The sequence below is a fragment of the Lipotes vexillifer genome, unplaced genomic scaffold (assembly GCF_000442215.2).
Source record: "Lipotes vexillifer unplaced genomic scaffold, Lipotes_vexillifer_v1.1 scaffold1105, whole genome shotgun sequence".
Taxonomy (NCBI): Eukaryota; Metazoa; Chordata; class Mammalia; order Artiodactyla; family Lipotidae; genus Lipotes; species Lipotes vexillifer.
In genome coordinates, this window is record NW_006779955.1 from 2,211,534 (window position 1) to 2,224,795 (window position 13,262).

The 13,262-nt window shown below is 41.1% G+C and overlaps 1 protein-coding gene across 1 annotated transcript in view; it reads left to right on the forward strand.

Moving 5' to 3' along the window:
• Positions 1-13,262, forward strand: part of SUMF1 (sulfatase modifying factor 1) — a gene marked incomplete at its 3' end in the record, with an annotated part of 102,987 nt that overhangs the window by 50,855 nt on the left and 38,870 nt on the right. The window contains exons 4-6 of the mRNA XM_007453072.1: positions 3,611-3,693; positions 5,725-5,847; positions 6,603-6,717. Of these exons, the coding sequence (XP_007453134.1) occupies positions 3,611-3,693; positions 5,725-5,847; positions 6,603-6,717 (321 nt within the window). The remainder of the gene's footprint in view (positions 1-3,610; positions 3,694-5,724; positions 5,848-6,602; positions 6,718-13,262) is intronic.

Sequence of the window (13,262 nt, forward strand, 5' to 3'; positions counted from 1 at the left end):
TAGATAGCTAGTGGGTAGCAGCCACATAGCACTGGGAGATCAGCTCTGTGCTTTGTTACGTCCTAGTGGTGGGATAGGGAGAGTGGGAGGGAGACTCAAGAGAGAGGAGATATTGGGATATATGTTTATGTATAGCTGATTCACTTTGTTATAAAGCAGAAACTAACACACCATTGTAAAGCAATTATACTCAAATAAAGATGCTAATAAATAAATAAATAAAAACATGGAGTTAACAGTGATATTTGGAAGAAGGCACCTGCTGACACTTGACGGGATTTGCCATTAGTTTGGCCAGAAAACATGGCTTTTCCGGGACAACTTGGCTATGATGAATGATGTACTACCTCTGAGCTCAGTCTTCTGTTGTGGGTGACTTTGATTACTTACCTTTCCTTCTTCATGTGTCCTATGTGGAAATGGTTCCTGACTCTGCATCTGACCATTACAATGGGGACTTACAGTCTTTCTGACAGGTGGCAATGCCGTTAGGTTCCGTTCTAGGACCCGTAGCTTTGTCTTGTTTGGGGCTTCATGAATATGGGTACAGTTTTAGTTGTCATAGTTGGGTTGCAGGTAGGATGCTACTGGCATCTAGTGGGGAGGGGTCTGCGATGCGGCTGAGCATCCTACAATGCACGGGACAGCACCCCTCCAACAAGGAAATATGTGGCCTCATAAGTCAATAGTGCTGAGGTGGTCTGTTTTGTATGGGTTGCTAAGAAATGTGAAAGATTTCAGGCAAGAGTGATAGTGGGAGAAATGAAAAGCAGATATCTAGAAGGAGAGGCAAGTGTGTGTATATGACAGGGAGGAAGTTGAGTAGGAGCTGTAGAACTGATGTGTGTAAGGTGGTACCCGTACCCACCAATTTGAGTTTTGTAGATATTTTTGGAAGAAAATAAAATGCCTAGGTTCACACTTTGTATCCTGCTTTGTGTACTTAACCATGTAAGATAAATATGTGCAATAAATAATTGAAAAACTCTCAATATACCAACTGTCTTAAGTCATACTCGGGGGATTCTGGGAGTTGAAGATCCCCTTTAGGAATTAGGCTCAGCTCCTGGCAGATAGTAGGTGCTCAGTAAATATTTGCAACCAGAGTGAGTTAAGGGGAAGAGGAGAGGGAAAGGGAATGGACTCAGAGGCCACTGGAGCAGCTGCCCTGGGTCTACCGCACACAAGCCAACTCCATGGAAGTTCCCCATTGAAGAAGGTCGGGAACTGTGGACTCCTGCCATTAAGACTTGTGTCCGGCTGTCTTTACTAAAGCTGTGCCTGTGTCTGCCCTGGGATGCAGCAGTTCCACTGCACAGTATGCAATCAGCAGAAATGCTTATGCATGTTTACTAAGTCATGAGCTTTCTAGAATGTTCACAGAAGTAGTACCATTCATAGTAGCCCAAACTAGAAGCTACCCAAATGCCCATCAGTAATAGCGCAGATAAATAAATCCATTAAAAAAATTGCTAATGGACTTGAGGACACGGGGAGGGGGAAGGGGAAAGCTGGGACGAAGTGAGAGAGTGGCATGGATATATATACACTACCAGATGTAAAATAGCTAGCTAGTGGGAAGCAGCCGCACAGCACAGGGAGATCAGCTCGGTGGTCTGTGACCACCTAGAGGGGTGGGATAGGGAGGGTGGGAGGGAGACGAAAGAGGGAGGGGATATGGGGATATACGTATACATATAGCTGATTCACTTTGTTATACAGCAGGAACTAACACACCATTGTAAAGCAATTATACTCCAATAAAGACGTTAAAAAAATTGCTAATGATGAAATATTTCAAAACACAATAGGGTATAAGAAAAATAGGCATTCTAGTTCCTACCACCCAGATTTAACGAAGGTTAACATTTTTCCTGTTTGTTTTTTTTTCTTCTTCTCTTTTTAAAAAATTTTTTATTTTTTATTTGAGAAATAGAACCTTCTGGTGGCCTTAGTGTTGGGGGTGGGGTAGAGGTGGGTGAGTGATGTAAAGATACTGGAATGTAAGAGTGGGATGACCTGGGCTTTCTCTGCAGGTCTTCCCTTGACATGGAATGAGTTACCTGTCCCTGGCACCTAAACATCAAGCAGAGTAGTCAGCGAGAACATCTCCCCATTAAAGATTCCACAGTGCCACAGAAGAAATAGGAAGAAGCCATGCCTTTCACCTCTCCTGCTCTCTGAAAAATAAAACTCTTTTCAGTAGTGTCCTTTAAGGGCACAATGCCTCTTTCGTTGAAATATAAAAGAATTTGGCTTTTTCCATCAAATTGTGATTGGAATACCATGAATGTTTTGATTGCGCTGATGTGAAAAAAGAACAAGACAGGGTTTGGTGTTTTCAGTGATTGCTGTAATTGTTAGCAGGAACACATTCCCCCTTCTCTTCCGCTCAGGCTGGCTCATCAGGACGCAGAGGATTAAGAGTAACATTGTCATGGGGATAACCTTGAGTCTGCTCTGGTTTATATTAGAAGAAACATTTGCAAACTTCTTTACTTAGTATTAGCATCGTTGATGATGGTAATTTTTTTGTAACTCTCTTCCTGTCATGAGGCCCATAGTTGAGACTGGTTCCCTTTCCTGAATGCTTGCTAAGTGCTAGGCATAGTCCTAAGCCCTGTGTGTATGTTCTGTTTCCTCCTTGTAATAACCCCTGAGGTAGGCATTGTTACTGTCTTCACCTAAAAATGAGAAGACAGGTGTGGGGAGGTTGATTAGGTTGCCAGGGGTCACCGTGGGAGTGGCAGAGCCATGAGTCACATCTCATTTTGCCTGACTCCAAAGCCAAGTTCTCAATCAATCACTAAATGAGGGCCACTTGATATTGGTATTTGGGTTAACAGAACTGTGAAGTAGGAGTTAAGGTTCTGGGAACAGGATCTGGGCTGAGCACTTCCCAGTCCTATCTAATGCAGCCTCCTCTGAGTCTGAGGTAGGTGAGGCAGGCGGGCCTGCTCCCATTTCACAGATGAGGATTCTGGGGCCAGGCAAGCAGTGAACTTGCGCAGAGCCGTACAACTATTGTTGGGCTGGATATTAACCAGGGTCTTTTGAAAACACACTTCAGCTCTTTATGCTGTGCTTCAGCTTGGCCTCTGACTACCTTGGTTGACCTTCAGCCCGGTACTTAACTGTGAGATTAATGCTGTTTCACCATCTTTTAAATAGGAGCAGTATTACCTGTCTCACTTGTTAGAGATTATAGAGGGTTAGCTAGCAGTGTGTCTTTTAAAATTTTTGGAGACACACACCATTTAGATACATATTTATTTAATCACTGTGGTGCTTTATGATGTGAGATAATGCTTTTGTTTTTTTGGCCACAACGTGTGGCTTGCTGGATCTTAGTTCCCCAACCAGGGATTGAACCTGGACCACAGCAGTGAAACATCAAGTCCTAACCAGTGGACCACCAGAGAATTCCCGAGATAATGCTTATTTGTTAGATTTAGTTACATATAAATCTTTATTTTTGATATTCTGGTAAAGTTATTTGGTAAGTCAACTGGAAGTTGAAGACCTTAAGAGAGATATTTTTCTGCACAGACTGAGTCAGTGTTTCTAGAGGCATCATAGCTAACCTCAGCTTATTCTGGGTTGCTTTGAGGTGGCAGCTGCTCCCTGGTGGTTACCTGTTAAAGGCGCTAACTGGAGACACCCAGAAGGGCCCGACTCTACTGTCCTGCACAGGTGAGGCTGGTGGGTCTTTCCCCAGATGACATGTTTCATTCCAAAATAGGTTCCTTTGCTGTTGAAAAGAAACTCAGTGGCTGTCCTCTATAAAAGAGTGAGTATGACAAACTCTACTGACTTGGTCGGTAGGAAAATAGGATGGCAGGAAATACTGTATGTACAGACCCAAATATAGCACCTAGCTCACAGAGAGCTCTTAATAAGTGGCCTTCGTCCTCCCTCATTTGGCCTGTCAGAGGGTTCCCTCTTGGAGATTTTTTCCCCCTTTGACAGGCCTATTACAAATCTCATGACATGTTTAACCTTTACAACTTGTCTGTTTGCTCTCCCTCATGAGTGGGTCATTGTGAGGAAGGAGACCATCTGTCTTACAGATAAGTGGTAGTGTCCTGCCAGATGGCCGCTGTAGAAGCTCATGCCTTGGGTTTAGGATTCATGTTATCTCCAGTCCTGGACTGACATACTTTGAAGCCACCGTCTGACCGTAAAACCACAGAGCTGCAAGTCGGTCAGCAAGTCTCCAGGGTGGCAAAGAAATAATTATCTCAAGCAAAAATGCATAGCACTTTAAGCCCTGGAGACGCAGAAAGGTTTGGGTCAGGACTCAGCATCTCAACAGCCCAAGAAAACTGTTCTCCTAACCCAAATTTTCAGATGGGATTTTCGAGCTTCTATTTTTGACAACATTCCCGGTTATTGACCTCATTGTCAGGAATCTGGAAGTACATGAAGTTCAGCTTTAGGGATATAGTCCCTTGAAAACGTCAGAAATCTTTCAAAGCCTGAGGTGGTAGCCTCTGTGGTAGAAATAGGCCATGAGGTGGAAAGTTGTAGGATTCTTGGGTACCTCAGGTTGACGGCCTCTTAGGTCTCAATTATTATCTTCTTTCCTGAATTTAATAGTAGAAGAAAAAGCAAAGGGTAGAAGGAAAACTGAGAGTGGAATGTATTATATCCACTGAGTGAGTCCTTCTGAGAAAAGTGTGTGTCTTAATATCAGTGCTGAAAACAGTGACTGGCATGTAATAGGTACTCAATAAACGCTTTTAAAGAATAAGTGAAAGTCGTGGTGTAATTACTGTATGGAATTCAAAGATGCTTAAGAAATAGCCGAGGAACGTAGAGTCCACCTGAGAAAGAGTGAGCAGGGAATTAAAGTTATCTGGTGCTGGGTAAATATGTTTATTCCTTTACTGTCAAACTCTCCCCCTAACCTTCCCTGCCCCTCTATACCTTTAGAAAAAATAAAGACTTACTTGGAATCTGCTAGATTCCTCACTTGCTAGAGTGAGGCACATATAGCTGACTCATCTATAGAAGAAAGACACAAAGTTTAAGGCCAAGTATCACAGATTGGATTCTTTGGAAACAGATGCTGAGATAGAGCTTGGTGTGAAGAATATTTATATAAGGGGATCCACACCTGTGGAAGGGATGGGGAGGAAACAGGATTGGGCAGAGGGAGAAGCCAAGACTACAGTGCAGGTCCAGGACGTCTCACCCAGTCCTTGGGGCTCTGGGGTATAAATGACACGTAGGATTTAGCTATGGTGAACTCACACGGCTGCGCCTTTATGCCCCTGCCGTGGTTGGTCCTTGCTGGCTGTGAGGCGGCTCTTTGCAGCTCGCCTGAAGGAGCCAAGAGCTGGAAGCTTCTGCTGATGCCACGCCCAGCAGCTGGAAAATCATTCCTTCCTCATAGGGGGATCTGGCTGGTGCGTCTCCACACCTACTGCACCAAGTGAGATTCTCTGGGGGTCCAGGCCTGCATGCAAAGTGAAGAAATGTTTTGAGTCTTGTTGCAAGCAGGATCATAACCTCTTTGGGAGCCTGGGATGTCAGAATCCTGTGGTAGAGGGTGACAGATATGGCCTGGCTGGGGCTGGATTTGGGGACCAGGCCCACCTCAGCATCACAGATTGAGGTGAAGGTGCTGATGGGCACTTTGCTGAAGCCAGTCCTGCCGGTTCCTGTTTCTGTTCCTGTTCTGGTTCCTGCCGTGCTCACTCTGCTCTCTCTGTTCCCCAGGCCAGATCACCCGGTTCTTCATGTCTCCTGGAACGACGCCGTTGCCTACTGCACATGGGCTGGGAAGCGGTTGCCCACGGAAGCCGAGTGGGAGTACAGCTGTCGAGGAGGCCTGCAAAATAGGTACTTGGAGGGTCTCGTCTTTGCCTAACAGTATGTGGACCTTTTTCTAAATCTACGGAACTTACTTTGGCTGGACAGTTGATTTAAAACCACAGCCAGATCGCAGCTTACTCCTACTGGGCTTTCTTCCTGCCTGTGAAGTTACTTAGGAAACATGGATGCAGGGGTCACCACCCCCTGACAGTCTCCCAAAGCCGTGTGTGCGGTGAGGTGGGCTACGGCAGTTGTGCCCCCATCCCCCTGTCACATAGTCCTCCTTAGAGCCTCCTGGCAGGCTGCCTTGCTTTTTGGATTTTCTTATTTTAGGCATCTCCTGAAGCAGCAATATATCTTTGCTTCTAGAGCCATGAGACAGAAAACTCATGTTTGGGTCACATCTTCTAGGAAAGGCTCCTTAAAATAACGAAGGCTTTATAAAAAAGTGTGGTGTGATATTGCCTGATCATGCTTCCATATAAGTCCAGGATGATGTCTGCTTTCCCAGCCTCCTATAAGCCCTTCTTTTAGTTCTGTGATTTATTTCAGGCCTCCTGAGTCCTCGGGAGAGACCAAGGTTGTTGTGAACTTGACATGAACTGGTTGTGCGGAAGTTAAAAAAAAATCCTGATTAAAAGCTTTATGTATTTTTTTTTTTTTAAAATAGCGCACTCGGAACAAGCAAGCAATGTTCTCTCTTTCACTGCCTTCCTCCTCTTGACTTTCGTCCAGAAGCCTGTGTCTGTTTGACAGGCTGATGCCTGTGTCTCTTCTGACAGACTCTTCCCCTGGGGCAACAGACTGCAGCCGAAGGGCCAACATTATGCCAACATTTGGCAGGGCGAGTTTCCTGTGACCAACACCGGCGAGGACGGCTTTCGAGGGACTGCGCCTGTGAGTAGCGAGGCTTGTGACGGATGGCGGCGGCTGCAGTGCACCGAGAAACCGCCAGCAATGAGTGAAAGCACCGCTTGCTCTCTGCCCCACGTGCTGCCCCCTTCCTGCCTCCGTCCACCACCGCACATAGCAAATACTAATAATTAACCAGACGTCCTTTTTCTTTAACACCTTTTTCCTTCTGATTCCATAACACTTGTTTTGGAAACTTTGAAAAAACAAGAAGTGTACAGAGGAGAAAATTGAAAGGATCTGGAATCCTACCACCCAGAGATAGGTAACCCCTGTTAAGATTTAGGTGCATTTCCCCCGATTTGTCTCCTATGTTAATGATGCTCCTAATGGCTAGTAGTTAGTGAGCGCTTGCAGAGTGCCAGGCATGTTGCTGAGCCATTTGCATGAATTATCTCATTTAATGTCTCTTCAGCTCTGTAAGGTAGGTACTGTTATCCCCATTTTCCAGGTGAGCATTCTGAGGCACACAGAGGTTAACTAGCTTGCCCAAGGTTATACAGCTGGAAAGCAGCACAGCTGGGATTTGAACCAGGTCGGTTTGTTTTCAAAGGCCATGCTCTTAACCACCATAGATGCCAGCATAAATGTTTCTGGTGTATATGTGCCTATATATTTTTTACATATTGCTTTTGGGTCATACTATAATATTTAAAATCCTACTGTTTTTCCCCATGTAATATCAGCAACATTTTATCTGTCATTAGGTTCTTCACAAATACATGTCTTTTAGCAGCTGGATAACTTGTCATTTGAATGAACCCTAATTTATTTACCTCTTATTTTTGCAAATTTATATTATGTCTGTTTTTCTGCTAAACAACAATGAACATCTTATGCATACATATTAAATTGTATCTCTGATGATTTTTTAAAACATTATTATTGGAATATAGTTGATTTACAATGTTGTGTTAGTTTCTGCTATACAGCAGAGTGAATCAATTATACGTATACATATATCCACTCTTTTTTAGATTCGTTTTCCATGTAGGTCATTACAGAATATTGAGAAGAGTTCCCTGTGCTGTACAGTAGGTCCTTATTAGTCTGATGATTTTTTAAAAGATAGATTCCTAACAGTGAAATTAATGAGTCAAAGACTAGAAAACTTTCTTCCTAAGGGTTTCAGGTATATAACCAAACTCTCTTCCAGACTGCGTGTCGCATGTTTCCCTCCTTGAGTGTTCCTTTCTTTCTGCTCTTTTGTCAGCAAAACCATACATTAATGAAGCAATGTTAAAAGCATTTCATTTTCTCTTTTTTTTTTACATCTTTATTGGAGTATAATTGCTTTACAGTGGTGTGTTAGTTTCTGCTTTATAACAAAGTGAATCAGTTATACATATACATATGTTCCCATATCTCTTCCCTCTTGTGTCTCCCTCCCTCCCTCCCTCCTTATCCCACCCCTCTAGGTGGTCACAAAGCTCCGAGCTGATCTCCCTGTGCTATGCGGCTGCTTTTCACTAGCTATTTATTTTACGTTTGGTTGTGTATATATGTCCATGACACGCTCTCGCTTTGTCACAGCTTACCCTTCCCCCTTCCCATATCCTTAAGTCCATTCTCTACTAGGTCTGTGTCTTTATTCCTGTCTGACCCCTAGGTTCTTCATGACATTTTTTTTCCTTAAATTCCATATATATGTGTTAGCATACGGTATTTGTCTTTCTCTTTCTGACTTATTTCTGTATGACAGACTCTAGGTCCATCCACCTCATTACAAATAGCTCAATTTCGTTTCTTTTTATGGCTGAGTAATATTGCATTGTATATATGTGCCACATCTTCTTTATCCATTCATCCAATGACGGACACTTAGGTTGTTTCCATCTCCAGGCTATTTTAAATAGAGCTGCAATGAACATTTTGGTGCATGACTCTTTTTGAATTATGGTTTTCTCAGGGTATATGCCCAGTAGTGGGATTGCTGTGTCCTATGGTAGTTGTATTTGTAGTTTTTTAAGGAACCTCCATACTGTTCTCCATAGTGCCTGTACCAGTTCACATTCCCACCAGCAGTACAAGAGGGTTCCCTTTTCTCCACGCCCTCTCCAGCATTTATTGTTTCTAGATTTTTTGATGATGGCCATTCTGACTGGTGTGAGATGATATCTCATTGTAGTTTTGATTTGCATTTCGCTAATGATTAATGATGTTGAGCATTCTTTCATGTGTTTGTTGGCAGTCTGTATATCTTCTTTGGAGAAATGTCTATTTTGGTCTTCTGCCCATTTTTGGATTGGGTTGTTTGTTTTTTTGTTATTGAGCTACATGAGCTGCTTATAAATTTTGGAGATTAATCCTTTGTCAGTTGCTTCATTTCCAAATATTTTCTCCCATTCTAAGGGTTGTCTTTTGGTCTTGTTTATGGTTTCCTTTGCTGTGCAAAAGCTTTGAAGTTTCATTAGGTCCCATTTGTTTATTTTTGTTTTTATTTCCATTTCTCTAGGAGATGGGTCAGAAAGGATCTTGCTGTGATTTGTGTCATAGAGTGTTCTGCCTATGTTTTCCTCTAAGAGTTTGATAGTTTCTGGCCTTACATTTAGGTCTTTAATCCATTTGGAGTTTATTTTTGTGTATGGTGTTAGGGAGTGTTCTAATTTCATTCTTTTACATGTACCTTTCCAGTTTTCCCAGCACCACTTATTGAAGAGGCTGTCCTTTCTCCACTGTACATTCCTGCCTCCTTTATCAAAGATAAGTTGACCATATGTGCGTGGGTTTATCTCTGGGCTTTCTATCCTGTTCCATTGATCTATTTTTTTGTGTGTGTGCCAGTACCATACTGTCTTGATTACTGTAGCTTTGTAGTATAGTCTGAAGTCCAGGAGCCTGATTCCTCCAGCTCCGTTTTTCGTTCTCAAGTTTGCTTTGGCTATTCGGGGTATTTTGTGTTTCCATACAAATTGTGAAATTTTTTGCTCTAGTTCTGTGAAAAATGGTAGTTTGATAGGGATGTGGTAGTTTGATAGGGATTGCATCCTTATTGCATCCCTATTGCATCCAGTGGTAGTTTGATAGGGATTGCATTGAATCTGTAGATTGCTTTGGGTAGTAGAGTCATTTTCACAATGTTGATTCTTCCAATCCAAGAACATGGTATATCTCTCCATCTATTTGTATCATCTTTAATTTCTTTCATCAGTGTCTTATAATTTTCTGCATACAGGTCTTTTTTCTCCTTAGGTAGGTTTATTCCTAGATATTTTATTCTTTTTGTTGCAATGGTAAATGGGAGTGTTTTCTTGATTTCACTTTCAGAGTTTTCATCATTAGTGTATAGGAATGCCAGAGATTTCTGTGCATTCATTTTGTATCCTGCTACTTTACCAAATTCATTGATTAGCTCTAGTAGTTTTCTGGTAGCATCTTTAGGATTCTCTATGTATAGTATCACGTCATCTGAAAACAGTGACAGCTTTACTTCTTCTTTTCTGATTTGGATTCCTTTTATTTCCTTTTCTTCTCTGATTGCTGTGGCTAAAACTTCCAAAACTATGTTGAATAAGAGTGGTGAGAGTGGGCAACCTTGTCTTGTTCCTGATCTTAATGGAAATGCTTTCAGTTTTTCACCATTGAGGCAGTTGTTGGCTGTGGGTTTGTCATATACGGCCTTTATTATGTTGAGGAAAGTTCCCTCTATGCCTACTTTCTGCAGAGTTTTTATCATAATGGGTGTTGGATTTTGTCAAAAGCTTTCTCTGCATCTATTGAGATGATCATATGGTTTTTCTCCTTCAATTTGTGAATATGGTGTATCACATTGATTGATATATTGAAGAATCCTTGCATTCCTGGAATAAACCCCACTTGATCATGGTGTATGATCCTTTTAATGTGCTGTTGGATTCTGTTTGCTAGTATTTTGTTGAGGATTTTTGCATCTATGTTCATCAGTGATATTGGCCTGTAGTTTTCTTTCTTTGTGACATCCTTCTCTGGTTTTGGTATCAGGGTGATGTTGGCCTCGTAGAATGAGTTTGGGAGTGTTCCTCCCTCTGCTATATTTTGAAAGAACTTGAGAAGGATAGGTGTTTGCTCTTCTCTAAATGTTTGGTAGAATTTGCCTGTGAAGCCATCTGGTCCTGGGCTTTTGTTTGTTGGAAGATTTTTAATCACAGTTTCAATTTCAGTACTTGTGATTGGTCTGTTCATATTTTCCATTTCTTCCTGATTCAGTCTTGGCAGGGTGGGCATTTCTAAGAATTTGTCCATTTCTTCCAGGTTGTCCATTTTATTGGCATAGAGTTGCTTGTAGTAATCTCTCGTGATCTTTTGTATTTCTGCAGTGTCAGTTGTTACTTCTCCTTTTTCATTTCTAATTCTATTGATTTGTGTCTTCTCCCTTTTTTTCTTGATGAGTCTGGCTAATGATTTATCAATTTTGTTTATCTTCTCAAAGAAACAACTTTTAGTTTTATTGATCTTTGCTATCGTTTCCTTCATTTCTTTTTCACTTATTTCTGATCTGATTTTTATGATTTCTTTCCTTCTGCTAACTTTGGGATTTTTTTGTTCTTCTTTCTCTAATTGCTTTAGGTGCAATGTTAGGTTGTTTATTCGAGATGTTTCCTGTTTCTTAAGGTAGGATTGTATTGCTATAAACTTCCCTCTTAGAACTGCTTTTACTGCATCCCATAGGTTTTGGGTTATCGTGTCTCCATTGTCATTTGTTTCTAGGTACTTTTTTTATTTCCTCTTTGATTTCTTCAGTGATCACTTCGTTATTAAGTAGTGTATTGTTTAGCCTCCATGTGTTCGTATTTGTACAGATTTTTTTCCTGTACTTGATATCTAGTCTCAGAGCGTTGTGGTCGGAAAAGATACTTGATACAATTTCAATTATCTTAAATTTACCAAGGCTTAATTTGTGACCCAAGATATGATCTATCCTGGAGAATGTTCCATGAGCACTTGAGAAAAATGTGTATTCTGTTGTTTTTGGATGGAATGTCCTTAAATATCAATTAAGTCCATCTTGTTTAATGTATCATTTAAAGCTTGTGTTTCCTTATTTATGTTCATTTTGGATGATCTGTCCATTGGTGAAAGTGGGGTATGAATGTGTTACTGTCCATTTCCCCTTTTATGGCTGTTAGTATTTGCCTTATGTATTGAGGTGCTCCTATGTTGGATGCATAAATATTTACAATTGTTATATCTTCTTCTTGGATCGATCCCTTGATCATTATGTAGTGTTCTTCTTTGTCTCTTCTGATAGTCTTTATTTTAAAGTCTATTTTGTCTGATATGAGAATTGCTACTCCAGCTTTCTTTTGATTTCCATTTGCATGGAATATCTTTTTCCATCCCCTTACTTTCAGTCTGTATGTGTCTCTAGGTTTGAAGTGGGTCTCTTGTAGGCAGCATATACACAGGTCTTGTTTTTGTATCCATTCAGCCAATCTGTGTCTTTTGGTTGGAGCATTTAGTCCATTTACATTTAAGGTAATTATCGATATGTATGTTCCTATTCCCATTTTCTTAATTGTTTTGGGTTCGTTATTGTAGGTCTTTTCCTTCTCTTGTGTTTCTTGCCTGGAGAAGTTCCTTTAGCGTTCGTTGTAAAGCTGGTTTGGTGGTGCTGAACTCTCTCTGCTTTTGCTTGTCTATAAAGGTTTTAATTTCTCCATCAAATCTGAATGAGATCCTTGCTGGGTAGAGTAATCTTGGTTTCAGGTTTTCCTCCTTTATCACTTTATATTAGTCCTGCCAGTCCCTTCTGGCTTGCAGAGTTTGTGCTGAAAGACCAGCTGTTAACCTTATGGGGATTCCCTTGTGTGTTATTTGTTGTTTTTCCCTTGCTGCTTTTAATATGTTTTCTTTGTATTTAATTTTTGACAGTTTGATTAATATGTGTCTTGGCGTATTTCTCCTTGGATTTATCCTGTATGGGACTCTCTGTGCTTCCTGGACTTGATTAACTATTTCCTTTCCCATATTAGGGAATTTTTCAACTATAATCTCTTTAAATATTTTCTCAGTCCCTTTATTTTTGTCTTCTTCTTTTGGAACCCCTATAATTCGAATGTTGGTGCGTTTAATGTCCCAGAGGTCTCTGAGACTGTCCTCAGTTCTTTTCATTCTTTTTTCTTTATTCTGCTCTGCAGTAGTTATTTCCACTATTTTATCTTACAGGTCACTTATCCGTTCTTCTGCCTCAGTTATTCTGCTATTGATCCCATCTAGAGTATTTTTAATTTCATTTATTGTGTTGTTCATTGCTGCTTGTTTCATCTTTAGTTCTTCTAGGTCCTTGTTAAATGTTTCTTCCATTTTTTCTATTCTGTTTCCAAGATTTTGGATCACCTTTACTATCATTATTCTGAATTCTTTTTCAGGTAGACTGCCTGTTTCCTCTTCATTTGTTAGGTCTGGTGGGCTTTTATCTTGCTCCTTCATCTGCTGTGAGTTTTTCTGTCTTCTCATTTTGCTTATCTTACAGTGTTTGGGGTCTTGGGGTCTCCTTTTTGCAGGCTGCATGTTCGTAGTTCCCGTTGTTTTTTTTTTTTTTTTTTTTTGGT